Below are 16,482 nucleotides of genomic sequence, written 5' to 3'. Positions count from 1 at the left end.
GTTCACATTACCACATTTGAAAGTTTATTCATTCTCTCTCTCTCTCTCTCTCTCTCTCTCTTTCTCTCTCTCTCTGTGTGTGTGTGTGTGTGTGTGTGTGTTTGCATGCATGCATGGTGGGAATGGGGGGTGTATATATACAACTTTCCATTTAATTTCATAGACATTATTATGTATGCTTTTCATCTTGGCATTTGAGCAAGTCTGTAGCTCAGGTTTTGTCACATCTGGAATAGAGAAGAATATCAAATTAATTAATTGTAGTGGGTCTGTGCACCATTGTGTAAATTAGATGTTTTAAACATCTAATTGATCTTCAACGTAAATTATGAGTCATTATTTTTGTCAAGTTTTAACAGTTCTTGAATTTTACTAGTATCTCTAGCTTCTTGATAATGTATAAGGCCAAAAAAAAAAAAAAAAGGGAAGGAGGGAAGAAAAGGTAGATGTTGACATAAGCCAGTTAACAAAGCAAGTCATCTATCCTAGTAATAATGTGGATTAGAAAGCGCTGGCTGTTGGCCGGGCACTGGCTCATCCCCGCAATCCCAATACTTTGGGAGGCCAATGTGGGTGGATCGCTTGAGCTCAGGAGTTCAGAACCATCCTGGGCAACATGCTGAAACCACATCTACAAAAAATACAAAAATTAGCCAGGCATCGTAGTGCGTGCCTGTGCTCCCAGCTCCTCTGGAGGCTGCAGTGAGCCAAGATCTTCAATCTGGGTGACAGAGCCAGACCCTATCTCAAAAAAAAGTGGTGGCTGTTGACTTAAAGTGAATGAACATAATTTGGGTTTCTTGAAAAACACTTCAAACGAATGCAACTGATGGTGCGTAAGTTGAGTTGTCTGTGTGGGTGAAGAGCAATACATTAATATAATATTTTGGTTTTAGAGACTTTTTATACCACAAAATTAGATTCAAAGGCTTACTTGATTATTTTGCCACAAAAGTGATAAAGTAATAGAGTCAAATAATACTGGAGCAGGAAGAGCCTCTCACTTTGCAGGTGAAGACATGTAGAAACAAGCTGGTAGCAAATTTGGGATTACATCTCAGGTTATTGTATTCAGTATCTTTACATTATGTGGACACATTACTGAGTTATTAGTGGTTAGTTATCACAGTAGAGGTATCTTAGTTGATGGAAAGTGATTAATGTTTTTCCCACTTGATGGTCAGTAGACATTGTTTAAGCTTTTCCCATTTTAAGTTTCTTGAGAGGAAAACTGTTATCTTTCATGTATTCTTTGATTTACATGCTACTATACTACATTATACATTGTGGGAACTCTACATTGTTGATGATTATGTATTAAAGGTTTAATAACATTTTGTAGTTAATGTGTTGTATTAGCTATCATTCTAGTGCTTTAGTTTTAATTCTGTGTATTCTAATGTTTATTTTACAGCCATTTTTAGACATAGTTTTGTATATCTTTAAGTTAACGAGTGCAATTGGAGCTCAGGTGAGTCTACTTTTATTTCACCTTTTAAATTGTTATAATACAGTATTTAAAATACATATTATGAATAGCTTGATGGCCTGTTGTAAGACTTTTTGTAAATCTCAAAGAATGGATTTTCACATGATTTACCTAAGTCTGGTTATAAAATAATAACTTTACTTGAGATTTTAAAAGTACTAATTTGTCCTTTTAATTTTCCTTAAGTTAGGCACTTGGAGAAATGTTGTGACATTAAAAACCAGACAAATGTAATGGCCAGGTGTGGTGGCTCACACCTGTAATCCCAGCACTTTGGGAGACTGAGATGAGAGGATTGCTTGAATCCAGGAGTTCGAGACAAGCCTGGACAAAAAGCAAGACCGACTTCTTTAAAAAACAATAATAAAACAAGTATTCAAACATTGAATATACTTGTACTTATTGTTTCAAAGTAATGTCTAAAAAGAGATATGGAGACATCCATTTTAATATGAAATTCTAATGTTAAAATAATGATACATTTAGAGTGGGTATAACAGTTCCAAGAATATTTTATAATGTAAATGATTGGCTGTTCCATAGCCTTACTACCCAAGTCTCTGATATTTGTGATGGCAAGAGTCACTTTTAAATTTTCTTTGAGTTATCTTGTTGAAATCTAACTTTTGTCATTTAATGTGTAATGTGATTGTTATACATTTATAACACAACCATGTAATAGTATGGTTGTTTTATATGTGTATGCGTATGTGTGTATATATGCATTTCATAGTTGGTTAATAAATTATTTCCATACTGGCTTTTGTTGCTTTCTAAAACACTGGGAAAGCAGGGTTTTGGATTTGTTTCATTTTGTTTTTCGAATATTTCTGTTTATCTTCCTAATTCTTTGCTATCTTGTGATCCAGGTTTTATCATTCTTGTATTTTGTTTTACTATAAGCAAGTGAACAAGCCAGATCTTTTTTGTCTCCTTGCAGTCATATTTTTATGGTACTCACTACATTTTTGTAATATTTAAATATGACTCCATGTCTACCTGGTGTCTGATTCTGCATTTCTTAAAAGCAGAAACTGTTTTAGTTATCTTCTTGGTTCATCTTTGTACTAGTTGTTGAAATGCATTGAATTGATCAGATTTAATTTTTTAAAATCTTGAAAACATATTGCACATATATTGTGCTAGATAGGAGGAATAATAAGTAAGGTGCAGTTCCTGCTTGAGAGGAATTACAATGTGGCAAAACAGGTAGATAGTCAAACAATTATAATATGTAGCATGATAACGTTCAGTAATAGAAGTTTCAATAAAGTATCTAGGGCCTGGAAGAATTGGAGGTGAGATTTGAGCTCATTTGGAGAGACAAGTAGGTATCCATTAAATATGCCAGGCTTGCCAAACATAAGAACAATCTCACTGAATGGCGGGTTCAGGAAACATTTATTTTAGTATGACAGAGCATAGGATATATTGGGGAATGAGGGAAGTGCCTGTGATGAACTTGGAAAGGTACGCTTGAAGCTTTTCTCTTGGGATGGTCAGTGGGTGATGAGGTCACCTGCAAAGTTATTAATACATAGTACGGCAGCTGGAAGTAAGATGTGCAAGCAGGGAGAGGCAGATAGAGCTCCTTTTGGGGGCTTGAGCTTGAGGCATATACACAGTATTAAGGTAAAGATGTGTAGTACTTATTTGGAAATAATTTCTTGGGTTCATAAGAGTGATAGGACTAGAGCTATACATTTTAGGTGAGGAGAGAACTAAGGAAGGAGTTTGAGGGAATATTAACGTTAAAAGAGTAGGCAAGAAAAAGAGGTCCGAGAATTATTGTGGAATCTTAAGAGATTATCAAGAAGAGTTCCAACAGAAGAGTGTTAGATAACATAGAAAAAGTGAGAACTGCAATTAGGAGGTATTAGGTGAGCAAAATGTAGGAGAGCTGAGGGATAAGCTACAGTGGTAGGAGGAAAAGCCCATGAGTGGTGAAAGTGTAGAGGCTACTGTGTACTTTTTCAGAAAAGAATCAAGGGGAAAAAACTACCCAGTAAAGCAGTTTCTTTCAGTCCCATTGTACATGTTTGTATCCAAGTGAATTTGTTATATCCCAGAACTTTGTGTATCTTTTTCTCCCAATAATGACAGGGCCCAGCAAGCATGATGGCCTACTTGGTTGTTTCGGGGCTATTCCTAACTCGGCTTAGAAGACCCATCGGTAAGATGACAATAACTGAGCAAAAGTATGAAGGAGAATATAGATATGTTAATTCTCGGCTCATCACAAACAGGTAAGGACAAATGCATTAAAGCTGTGCTAAAAATTCATTTTTATGGATATTGATGTCATTTAAATTGACTCCAAAAAGTCTAGTGACACTGTTACTGTAATAATGTTCATGTTGTATTGAAAATATACATTATGAAAGAAATTAGTTTTGTAAAGTTATAATCATCAATATTTTGAACTCTTCTTTTTAAATTAACCATGTAGTATTCCTGATTTACCTGTTCATACCTTCTGTTGATGAATTTTCTGTTAATTTTACTTTAGATATAATCAAGGTACAATTCAAATTTCAACTTACAATACGTGTTGTAAGAAAATTTTGTCTCAATTTTTCCACAAATATTTTTATTTTGACTGTTCATAATGCTCAGTAATTCACTCTCACTGCATGTGCCTCTACCTATTTTCTAGAGTATTTTAAATGTAAGATAGAAAAAGTGTGGACTTCGGAGCCAGTCATACTAGCTTCAAAATTTCCCTCTTCCACTTATCAATTGCCTGTATTTGATTTTAGTGAATTATTCATAGCTTCACTTCTGTTTATCTTAGGTAGATAATATAGAGTTACAATAAGGATTAAATTTGATAATATATATAAAGCTTCCAGCTCAGTTTTTTGTTTTTTGGTTTTTTTTGAGATGGAGTCTCACTCTGTCATCCAGACTGGAGTGCAGTGGAGTGATCTCAGCTCACTGCCAACCTCCGCCCCCTGGGTTCAAGTGATTCTCCGCTTCAGCTTCCTGAATAGCTGGGATTACAGGTGCACACCACCATGCCTGGCTAATTTTTGTATTTTTAATAGAGACAGGGTTTCACAATGTTGGTCAGGCTGGTTTCAAACTCCTGACCCCATGATCTGCCTGCCTTAGCCTCCCAAAGTGCTGGAATTACAGGCATGAGCCACCACGCCCAGCCCAGCTCAGTTTTAAGTGCTTAATAAATGTTCTCAAATATTGATCTGTCAACCTTAAGTCATTTTGAGGGTTCTCATATGTATTGAATATTCTACTCTGCAGGCATTTACAAATGACAGTTCCCTCTTTATTTCTTTCGGTTGCCAAAATAGTACAAGTTTTAAATAGGGATTTTTGTTTTGTTTTGTTTTGTTTTGTTTTGTTTTGTTTTGTTTTGTTTTGCTCTAGGGAGGCAGTGGAATAGAGCTAAGAGGTAATTTGCCAAGTAAATGAAAGATGCCTTTTAGTGAAAGAAACAGAAAGCGTAACTCATGACTTCAGTAATAAGAACACTCATAGCCTCACATGAGAACCCTTAAAAGACAGAGCACTTCCAGGCTTGGCATGATCAGAGCTCTGGCGTTGGGTTCTCTTGGCTCTATCCTGCTTTGTATGCTGCACCATTCCACAGGCTAATTCTTCTTGTGACCACAGGATGGCAATAGCAGTCACAGATTTCATTAGCTCCTCTCCTGCAGAAAGCTCAAGAAACAAAAAGAGGCCATCTCTCCTGGTGTATCTTTACCAGAGCAAAGAAACCTTTCCCAAGAGTCCCACATCTGACTTTCCCTCATGTCTTACTGGCTGGAATTGTCACTTGACCGTGCCTAAAGCAATCACAGCAAAGTGACTGGCCTATACCAGTTGGGACCCAGTAAATGGGGTTGAGGTCATTCCCGAAGTATTAGGGTACATGGAAAAGAATAGGTAACTTTAAGAAAGTTGGGATTAATTTAGGAAGAAGGATAATGAAGAGAGTAGATGTTGGATGGGCAGCCATCAATATTCTAGGATGTTTTATCCATTCAGGATAAAACATTATCCTGTTTTCATTAAGGCTAAAACGACTCAGTTCAGGAGGAGAATACTCACCTCATCTTCTTCCATACACTTAGGTGTACAGAAGAGGTAGAAGGAAGTTTTTTAAAAAAGCAATTAGAGATATAGAATTGTAGGATTCTCATACTCTGAGGCTCTGTATCATTTTGTCAAGGAAACCATAAAACACGTGACGAATGTGTCATACCTTATGGAAAGTTAATTTTATTTGAAGAGGCTTAGGTAGGCGGTACCTTGTTTTTATGAAAAGTGCAGGTCACTTTCAAAATAGAAATATAAAAAATAAATTGTTAAGAAAAAAAGAGACTTTAAAGAAATATTTCAACCTTGCCTTGTAGACTTCTCTATAAATATTTCTTTTTTCTCTGCCATTAGAGGCACTTTGCTGGGAAAGCTTACATCATTCTTACGTAATAGAATGACTATAAATGTTAGGGTCATATCGGAGTTAGGATTTCAGCTCCCTGACTTGCTGGCTGTGTGACTTTTTTACAAATTAACTGCACGGAACCTTTCTTCATCTATAAAATAGCTTTTTTTTTTTTTTTTTTTTTTCTAATCATGACCCCTGTGCCCTGTGGTCCTTGTGGACCCATGCACATCTGCTCATGAAAAGTAGCATTGTTCTGAGGATATGATGGGGTTCCAGGGTTTCCTCCTGGGAGCTGGCACTTTGGAGCTGGCAGGACTTAGCTTGATTTTCTGTCTTTAAAAGGCTGTAAGTCAAGTATTCACTATCCATCTTTTCTAGCTGTTGCTTTTTCATCTCCTTCTTGTTTGGGCCTATAATTTAACTTGAAGTCTGTAAATGTCGGTCCCAGCCTTGCCTTTCTGTATATCACAGCAACTGCTTTCTCTGTCTAATTTCGAATTTCTGAGAATTAGTGCAGCATATCTTTTCCAGCCAGGATACCTATGGCATAGATTGTAGGTCCCGTGTATGATTCAGTCAGGGTGTATTCTTGTGCTCTGATCAGCTGAGCTAGGAGCAGAATCTCAAGTATAGGCTGTGGCTTGAGATGTTGTACCAGATAAGCACTTAATAACAAAATGTTCATTTAAATACAAACATTCAGCCATCGCACACTGTATTTCAATTATTTTTCAAGCATAAGTAACATTAAAATTAATTGCTAAATTATTTTCTTTAATAGTGAAGAAATTGCCTTTTACAACGGGAATAAAAGAGAAAAGCAGACAATCCACTCAGTCTTCCGAAAACTGGTAAGGTAACACACTTGAAGTTCATGTGTTTATGGAAAGGGTTTTGATTTTTGGTTATTGTTTTCTTTTTGTTTCTTTGCCTGGGGCCAATACACACACACACACACACACACCCCCATACATATGTATGTATGCATGTGTGTATATGTATGTGTGTGTGTGTATATACACACACAGTTTTAAAGATATTTTGAAAAATAGCTGTGAAATGTTTTATACTACATTTCTAATAACATATGAGGTTAAAAACTCATATCAATATATTTAACTTCTCATTTATAAAACTGCATAGATTTATTAAAATAATATTAAGTATATTTTTACAGTGATTACTTGGAAGCCTTCTTTAGTGATAAATTTAGTGATTCCCACAGAAAGAATTTGTCCCTGTAGCATTTATGAAAATACAATAAAGATTATTACATAAAGCAGGGGTCAGCAAACCTTTTCCGTAAAGGGCAAGATAGTATGTATATATTTTAAGCTTTTCAGACGACATAGTCTCTTGCAACTGTTCAGCTCTGCTACTCAAGAGTAGCTATATATAAAATACATAAATGAGTAGGTGTGGCTGTGTTGGCTATGTTCTAATAAAACTTTACTTACAAAAACAAGTAGCAGGCTAGATTTGGACTATGGGTCAGAGTTGGCTGGCTTTTGGTTTTAAAGAATATAAACATTGTTTCTTATGAAAGTTATACTTCAGTTTTTTATTTAATTGCTGCTTGGAAAATTTGAATTCAAATGATTTATTCCATTATTTATTCAAAAGACACGGAATGCCATCTAGGTGCTTGTGCTCAATCATTAGCATCTAGGGTGCTAAGGAGGATGGTGGTGGACGTGATGGGTAAAATCTTGCTTTTAAGGAGCATACATTTTAGTGGAAGTCTGAAGTTTGTGAAATTAAGTGTATATTTTAGATGAGTTGGAGAGGTTAAAGAAATTGTCATTTTAAATTATTTCAGAAATTGGATTTTTGCCTCATCAGTATTTAACATGGCAGAACTTCTAGAGGGCTCACTGGTAGAATGTATTTAAGGTAATTTTTCAGGGGGTCTGCAGTTCACCACCTTGCTCTTCACATGGCTTGCTTATTCTCATCTTTCAGATTTTCAGTCCACATGTTAGCACTTTATTGAACCTTTGTCTTTTCTGATCAGCCTATTTAAAATGGCCTTCAACAGTTCCTTCCTGTTTTAATCATCATAGTTCCTTTAAAGTATTTATGTGTATATATATATATATATATATATATATACATATATATATGTATATATATATGTACACACACACAGTGTATATATATATATAAAGACATATATGTCTACACACACACACACACACACACACACACACACACAGAGTCAACCCTCTGCATCTGTGGTTTCTGAATCCATGGATTCAACCACGTGCAGATTGAAAATATTCAGAAAAAGAAATTGTGTCTGTACTTACGTACACATCTTTTTCTTGTCATTCTCTGAACAATACAGCTGTTAGAATAACAGCTATTTACATTGTATTAAGTATTATAACTAATTTAGAGATGACTTAAAGTGTATGTGATGAGCCAGGCACTGTGGCTTACCCCTGTAATCCCAGTACTTTGGGAAGCTGAGGTGGGTAGATCACTTGAGGTCAGGAGGTCGAGACCAGCCTGGCCAGCATGGCAAAACCTTGTCTCTACTAAAAATACAAACGTTAGTGGGGTGTGGTGGCGGGTGCCTGTAATCCCAGTTACTTGGGAGGCTGAGGCAGGAGAATCACTTGAACCTGGGAGGCAGAGGTTACAGTGAGCCGAGATGGCAACCACTACACTCCAGCCTTGCGACAGAGTGAGACTTGTCTCAATCAATCAGTCAATCAATCATATTGGATGTTGTGCTCAGGTATGTGCAAATACTATGCCATTTTTCATCAAGGGCTACATAAATAAATAAATAAAGTATATTGGATGTCATGCTCAGGTATATGCGAATACTATGCCATTTTTCAGCAAGGACTTGAGCATCCGTGGATTTTGGTATCCAGAGAGGTCCTGGAACCAACCCCTTTTGTATACGAAAGGATGATTATATTACAGTCTCTAATTATCTTGTTTGTTTACTAGTTATCTTCTTTCATTAGAATGTAAACTCCATGAATTCAGGGACCTTCTTTGTTCTATTCATTGTATCTCCAGCTTGAGCATAGTGTCTGACACACGGTAGTCACTGAATAAATGTTCCAGGCATTGTCTAGTTGCAGAAGATACCGAGTTGTTAGCAAGGTGCCCTGTACTCAGGAAGCCACATTTTAGTGGAGAAGACGGAAAATAAATACTCAAACAGCTAGATGTTCTATGTAATTTCAGATAGTAATTAATTCTATGGCCAAAATGAAGCAAGATAAAGGGATAGCTATGAAGAGGTCTGTTGCCCTGCTACTTTAGCTGGAATGAACAAGGTCTTTCTTGAGGAGGTGACATTTAGTCAGAAATCCACATGAAAATGAAGGAGTCACAAAATGTAAATATCTTAGAAGAATGTATTCCTGGCAGTGGGAACAGCAAGAGGAAAGCCTTAAGAAGGTGCATGTCTGAAAAACCATTATTTATTGAGTTTGGTGAGAAGAAGCAAAGTAGAAGCATATAACCTTAAAAATAGAGCCCAGGGCCAGATCATGCAGGACCTTGAATAATCTGGTGAATGGACACCTTGAGAATGCTATAACTCTAGAATAAAAAACAATTTGAGACTTGTAGTTTTGAGAGAATGCATGCTCATGTTAAAGCTAAAACTGAGGTTGTGTGGCACTGATTTATGTAATCACTCAGTTCAGATTGGGTGTAATACAACTCTTAGATAAAGCACAGACCATTTGTCTTGCTTTGAGCACTGAGTGCTTTGCTTTGAGTGGAGAGCTAGTGTTTCACTCAAACTAGTTGATCTCTCTGTTCTTTTTGCTTTCATTGTCGTTCTCTTTTGGGATATATGTATCCAAAGGTATGGTGACTACAGTAGCATTGTGCTACTGCATGCAAGAGAAACAGCATTGTTAAAATTGTTTACATAATTTCTGTGCAGTTTGCATAAAAATGGTTCCATGAAGTGTGTGTTTGGCACCCGCTTTGTGATGAGCATTGTGCTCAGTGAAGTGTGATGTACAATATAAACAGAAATCACAGGCACTCAGTAAATAATCTGCTGAATAAATGAACTATACAGTTTGTTTTATCCTCACAGTAGATTCATTTTTTTATACATAGAAAAATACATTTTTTGTTTTTGTTTTCTGCCAGGTGGAGCACCTACATAATTTCATTTTGTTTCGGTTTTCAATGGGCTTCATTGATAGCATTATTGCCAAATGTGAGTATATTTTGAAAGAGATGACATTTGTGGAAAAGGTGAAATCGTGTCACTGTTGTAAATCTTACCCGTTTGGTTTCAGACCTTGCCACTGTGGTCGGTTACCTAGTTGTCAGCCGCCCTTTCTTAGATTTGTCTCATCCGCGACATCTCAAGAGTACACATTCGGAACTTCTAGAGGTGAGGTGATGAGAATACAATGGAAATTTAACAGTAAAAATAAAGCCAAATTTTTAGTCATAGAACTATAAGTAAAAACTAATTTTTTTTTTTTTTAATTTAAGGATTACTACCAAAGTGGAAGGATGCTTTTGCGAATGTCTCAAGCTCTGGGTCGAATAGTTTTGGCTGGGCGTGAAATGACTAGATTGGCTGGGTAAGATTAGTAATAATGAGCAGTTGCAGAAAATAATTTTTAAAAATATATTATCCTTAATGATAATACCCAGTTGAGTTTCAGGGGGAAACATTTCCTACTCTAAGAAGGTGGTTTTGATAAAAAATTAAGGAAGATTTTTCTGATGGTGAATTTTTCTTGATTCTTGAAGACAACTAGTTTGTGCATTACAGTAGATTAGAGACTCTCAAATTGTTTGCCCCATGGACTCTGGTAATTGCTAAGTTGGGAAATATTGAATCCTGACAGTCTTTTCTTAATTTATAGAAAACTAAGTTAATGAATAGAATTTTCTCATTTGAGTTTTCTTATACTCTATCATACCTTTTTTTCTTAGAACTTTGATACCGGCAGCCTGGCAAAACATAAATAGAAATGAAGTTGACTTTAATGGGGAAAAAATGAGACCTTAACTTGTAGGTGTGTTTGTGAATGTAGTCCTATTGTCTAGTAGTAAAATTATCTTTAGATTATAGAATGGAATTAAATATGAAGATTTCAGTATTTCAAGCTCCAATATAAAGTGCATAGTATGGTATAAAAAACACCATAAATTTTAGGTCACCTGAAGAAATGTGATGACTTAATATCTTTCCGAGGCCTGTGATCCATCTTCGTATTTTTCTTTTTCCTCCTTCTTAGCTCCTGTGGCAATTAAGGTCTTCTTGTCAATATAGAAGTTGTTAACTACTATGAGTAGAGTCTCTGTCATGAAAATATTAACATTCTTCCTACTTGTTAACTTACGCCTTTACAGTTCATGGTATATAAGGTGCTTTTCTTCCTTTAGAATGTTTCCTCTCTCTCTCTCTCTCTCTCTCTCTCTCTCTCTCTCTCTCTCTCGTGTGTGTGTGTGTCTCCTTCCCTCCCTCTTCCTGCCCCCTTTCTTTCTCTTTTTTCCACTTTATTGAGGCATGATTGACATACAAGAAACTGTACATATTTAATGTATACAATTTGATGAATATGGGGATAAGTTATACACCTGTGAAACCATAAAGACTATAAACATATTAGTCACCTCCCAAAGTTTCTTTTAGGAGGTTTCTGCTTGTTAGTCAGAGAAAAATTCTGTTTCTTCTTCAATGCAGAATACTTTCTCTTTGATGATTGTGTCATTTTTGTTATCTCCAACCTCTTGTCGTTAGTTTTGACTTTTCTCTATTGCCACAGTGATTTCTATCTAATGATAGGAACTCTTCATCTTTCCCCTCCTGAGAGTAAAATAGAAGATTTTTCCCTGTTTTGAGGGAGGCAGCATGTATTTAGCATACATTTAATAAATGCCTTCCTTGGATAGAAAGACCAACATTATACATGGCTTTATAGGTTACTTCAGCAAGAGCTCAGAGACCATACTTCCTGGGTCTAAGGAATATACTAGTAGCGGTCATTTTGTAGTATCCAAGAGAAACCTCCTGAAAATTCTCTGCAGATAACTGTCTGACTTGCCTATTAATGAAGTTTCTGTTAAGTTGAGTATCCTATAGAAACCTCTTCCTTCGTCCCTATGTTCCCCCTCTCCTACTGAAACGTAATAAAACACACATGCTGTCTTTAATACTTTATGTGAGACTTTTAGGTTACTTCATTTACACTAAATTACAATTTTAGGAACTTGATTAAGTTCATATAAAATAAAAGATGTGTGACAGTAGTCTGAAGTTTTGATTATGGTTTCCTTTTCTAAAATTTTAGTTTTACTGCTCGGATTACAGAATTAATGCAAGTACTGAAGGATTTAAATCATGGCAAATATGAGCGCACAATGGTCTCACAACAGGAAAAGGGTAAATATGAGTGTCACAGTTTAAAGTCACAATTTTAACTTTTTGCTGACATAACATGATGCTTTAATACTTATTTTCCATTTAAGGTGTTGAAGGAGTACAAGTCATACCCTTGATACCTGGTGCTGGTGAAATCATTAATGCAGATAACATTATAAAGTACGTACCAAAAAAGGTTCTTTAGCACCATAAATGTTTGTTAAATTTCATAACAGCCTTTCTCTTTCAGCTTACAATTGCCTAGTATTTAAAATTACTTCTGCTTTTATTTTTAAAAAAACAGCTTTGAGGTATCATTGATGTAAAAATTGTATATATTAATATTTAAAGTATGCAACTTGATGCTTGAATATCTGTATACATTGTGAAATTAGGCTGATTAATTTACCTATCACCTCTACATACTCACCATTTTTGTGTGTGTTTGATGAGAATTTAATTTAGATGTGTCTTAGCAAATTTCGGGTATATGATGGCAGTATTTTCTACTATTGTCCCTATGCTGTACAGTGGATCTATAGAATTTATTCTTCTGGTATCGCTGAAATGTTGTGCTGTTTGAGTAATATTACCCCATTTCCTCTCTTTCTAACCCCTGGTAATCACCATCCTACTCTCTACTTCTATGAGTTTGACTGTTTGAGATTTCACGTACAAATAAGATCATGTAGTGTTTCTCTTTTTATGTCTTGCTTATTTTGCTTAGCATAATGTCCTCCAGCTCCATCTATGTTGTTGAAAATGATCCAGTTTCCTTCTTTCTTAAAGGTGAAATAATATTCTATTGTATTTTGTGTGTGAATATGTATTTTGTGTGAATATATACACACCATACACACTATTGCTTATCCTCTCATTGTTTGAAGGACATTTAGGTAGTTTTCACGTATTGACTATCATGAATAATGCTTCATTGAACATGGGCGAAAGATTCTCTTTGCGATACTGATTGTATTTCCTTTGGAAATGTTCCCAGAAGTGGGATTGCTAGATCATATAGTAGTCCTATTTTTAATTTTTTAGGAACATCCATACTGTTTTCCGTAATAGCTGTACTATTTGTAGTCACACCAACAATGTCCAAGGTTTGTCTCTTCGATAATAGCCACCCTAACAGGTGAGAGGTGATGTGCCATTGTGGTGTTGATTTGCATTCTCCTGATAATTAGAGATGTTGAGCACCTTTTCATACACCTGCTGGCCGTCTGAATTTCTTCTTTAAGTGTTTAAGCCCTTTACCCATTTTTTAATCAGGTTATTTGTATTTTTGGTAGTATTGAGTTATGTTATTTCCTTATATACTTTAAAGTATTTCTCTTTTTTAAACTTTCCCTTTAGGTTTGATCATGTTCCTTTAGCAACGCCAAATGGAGATGTTTTGATCCGAGACCTTAATTTTGAAGTAAGTTTTTAAGTGATCATATAAAAGCTTAAATCATCTTTAAAATGTGAACAGAAAAAAGGTTACCTGAATGTTTAAATTAACTTTAAGGCTTGACTTAGTCTCTGAATCAACAGAATTGATTTAAAAAGTAAGTCTTCGAAACACTAATCTATTTTTCTTAATTGACAGGACTTCAAAATTTCAAATACTACTGCCAAAAGCTTTTTGCAAATGAAGTTTATGTCAAGAAAGCCATAGAAAATATAGTAAATTGGAGTCTCCAGTGTGAAATGAATATTTAAGCACACAAATATAATTTTAGTCTCTTTACATTAAAAAACTTATGGTGTGGTTGGTATTATGACTGTACAGGATGATTTGTACCTATAAAAACAAAATATAGACTGTTTTATTACTGATGAAAACAGTGGAAGAGCAGCACAGTAGCACTTCAAATAGACACTCACCTAAAACAAGTAAAATCTCATGCTAAGTGGATACTGGCGCTGATTCAATATACTCTGTTAGTGAAGTGGGATATGGCAGACCAAATTAAAAAGAAAAGACAAAAGTTGAATGTTTTTGTATGATTTGTAAGACTTGCAGATTTAAGGTTTGCTAGTTTATGTATGTTGTGGCTTTATGAATGGTTCAGATCCAGAAATCTTCATAATAGTAACATAATTCCTATCATATAGGCTATCTTCCCCATTCTAAACACCATTTCTCTAGAATGACACTTTCCAGTGAACTTTCTGCAATAATGGAAATGCTCTATACTTTCACAATCCAGTAAAATAGCCATGTGTAGATATTGAACACTTGAAATTCAGCTACAAAACTGAATTTGAAATTTAATTTAGTTATGATTTAAAGTTAAATGGCCACATGTGAGTAGTGGGTATGGTATTGGACAGTACAGCTGTAGAATTCCTCCCCACATGCTTATGTGCATGGCCATCTGCAGTTTGTGTTTTGTGGGGATTTTTTTCCTACTGCTTTCTTTGAAGAAATATTGTCTGATAGTTCATAAAATAAAGAGTATACTTGTTAGATTTGTTTTTAAATTATTAGAGTCTTCAGTTACAGTAAGTCTTCAGTTTTCTGCTCTTAGTAATTTCCATTAAGTACATGTCTACTTTCTTCTCAATGAATCATAAAAATGAAAATTGTTAGTTATGCAAAGTACTTTGAACTTATTCAACAGTGAGTATTCTATCGTTATCATATTTATTCCACAGCTAGGAAATACAAGATGAAGTACAGAAAATGTCAATATAGATGGTAAATATTGACTGGCTCTACATATCACAGAAGTGTTTTCTCACATAGCTCCAGGTACTTCAGTCTCTTGAATGTTCCTTTGGCAAAGTAGGTAGCCAGACTTGATTTCCAGTAGCTCCTTTATTGCCACTGTCATGAGACTTCATTAAAGAATGGCTCTTGGCCCTTTCTCCCACTTACCTTCACCCTGTCTTTATGCAGAAATCAAATATGTCAACAATATAAGGGCACACATGACTGAAGCACAATGAGAAAGTGGGTTGAGATACAATGAGAAAGGGGATTGGGAGTAGATAGATCATGATTATGGCCCATAAAAAATCTTTGGTCATGATGTTAACACACTAAAGCTGTCACTTTCTTTTTCGTTCAAAGCCTTTTCTTTTAAAGCCCTTATGTTTGGATTTAATAGACTTCTGTCATTTCTATAATTTTACTTTTATAGTCTTAAAAACATCCTTGTTTTTTTCTCTTTTTTGGGTTTCATTTGGAAAGTCCTGAGTCCCCACTCTGTCCTTACTTGTTGGAGTGTTTTACTTCATAAGTGTGTTCCTTGGTGTTTATACTGTGATTCTCGTTTTCTCTTTCCCTCGGAACTGTTTGTCTAACCTCTTTTTGGTTCACTGTTACGAATTCTTATCTCTTTCTGACTTAAAGTATTCTAAAGTAGACTTGAGTTTCTCACATTCATTCTGTCTTTTTATTGTTTTTCTTAACATAGCCTTTCTATAGCAGACAAGTATTCTTCAGTTCTTTGCAACCTCTAATTATTTTCTACTCATCTAACTTACTTGAAAATAAAGATTTCTTTTCTTGGAAAGAGGCATAATAAAACTGAGACTTGGCCCTTCAAATAAATGTTGACTACTTCATGATTAATTTGCCTTTTGGGTTACATTATAACCAAATAATAAAAACTTCTTTGGGATATGAGATTTTGTACCATTTTCCACTATGAACTTCCTAGAAAGCCATATTTTTCTGTCTAGATATTATTCTGGGAGGTATGCAGAATGGAGAGACCCAAAGAGGTAACAGCTTGCAGGTTACAATGTGAGGATTAAAATAGTACTTTGTCCAAGGTGGGTGGATTGCTTGAGCTCAGGAGTTTGAGACCAGCCTAGGCAACATGACAAAATCCCGTCTCTATGAAAAATACAGAAAAATTGTCTGGGTGTGGTGGTGCACAGTTGTGGTCCTGGTTACACAGGAGGCTGAGGTGGAAGGATCACTTATGCCAGTGAGGTAGAGGTTGCAGTGAGTGAAGACTGTGCCACTACGCTCCAGTCTGGGCTACAGAGTGAGACCCTGTCTCCAAAACTGTACTTCATAACTTATTAAGACTTTTACCTTTTCAGTAAGGCATACTTACAGTGTTTTTAAAAACTAATCAATCCTCATTAACACCATACTTTTATATAATTTTTCTTTTACTTTATGTGTAGAATTTTTGATGATTTGTTATGATACATTTACGGGAAGTAGGATTTATCAAGGAGTATTATTTGGGGAGTATATTTTTA

General features: G+C 35.4%; 1 protein-coding gene across 7 annotated transcripts in view; it reads left to right on the top strand.

Moving 5' to 3' along the window:
* ABCD3 (ATP binding cassette subfamily D member 3) overlaps positions 1–16,482 on the top strand; it is an 85,712-nt gene that overhangs the window by 49,930 nt on the left and 19,300 nt on the right. For all 7 annotated transcript variants that reach the window (XM_039460793.2, XM_010343838.3, XM_003933284.4 and 4 more), the window contains 9 exons: positions 1,415–1,471; positions 3,593–3,735; positions 6,682–6,751; positions 10,035–10,104; positions 10,187–10,284; positions 10,389–10,480; positions 12,200–12,291; positions 12,378–12,450; positions 13,630–13,693. In XM_039460793.2, the coding sequence (XP_039316727.1) occupies positions 1,415–1,471; positions 3,593–3,735; positions 6,682–6,751; positions 10,035–10,104; positions 10,187–10,284; positions 10,389–10,480; positions 12,200–12,291; positions 12,378–12,450; positions 13,630–13,693 (759 nt within the window). The remainder of the gene's footprint in view (positions 1–1,414; positions 1,472–3,592; positions 3,736–6,681; positions 6,752–10,034; positions 10,105–10,186; positions 10,285–10,388; positions 10,481–12,199; positions 12,292–12,377; positions 12,451–13,629; positions 13,694–16,482) is intronic.

This window comes from Saimiri boliviensis, chromosome 11 (assembly GCF_048565385.1).
Source record: "Saimiri boliviensis isolate mSaiBol1 chromosome 11, mSaiBol1.pri, whole genome shotgun sequence".
Classification (NCBI taxonomy): domain Eukaryota; kingdom Metazoa; phylum Chordata; class Mammalia; order Primates; family Cebidae; genus Saimiri; species Saimiri boliviensis.
This window is presented reverse-complemented; position numbering and strand designations above follow the sequence as displayed.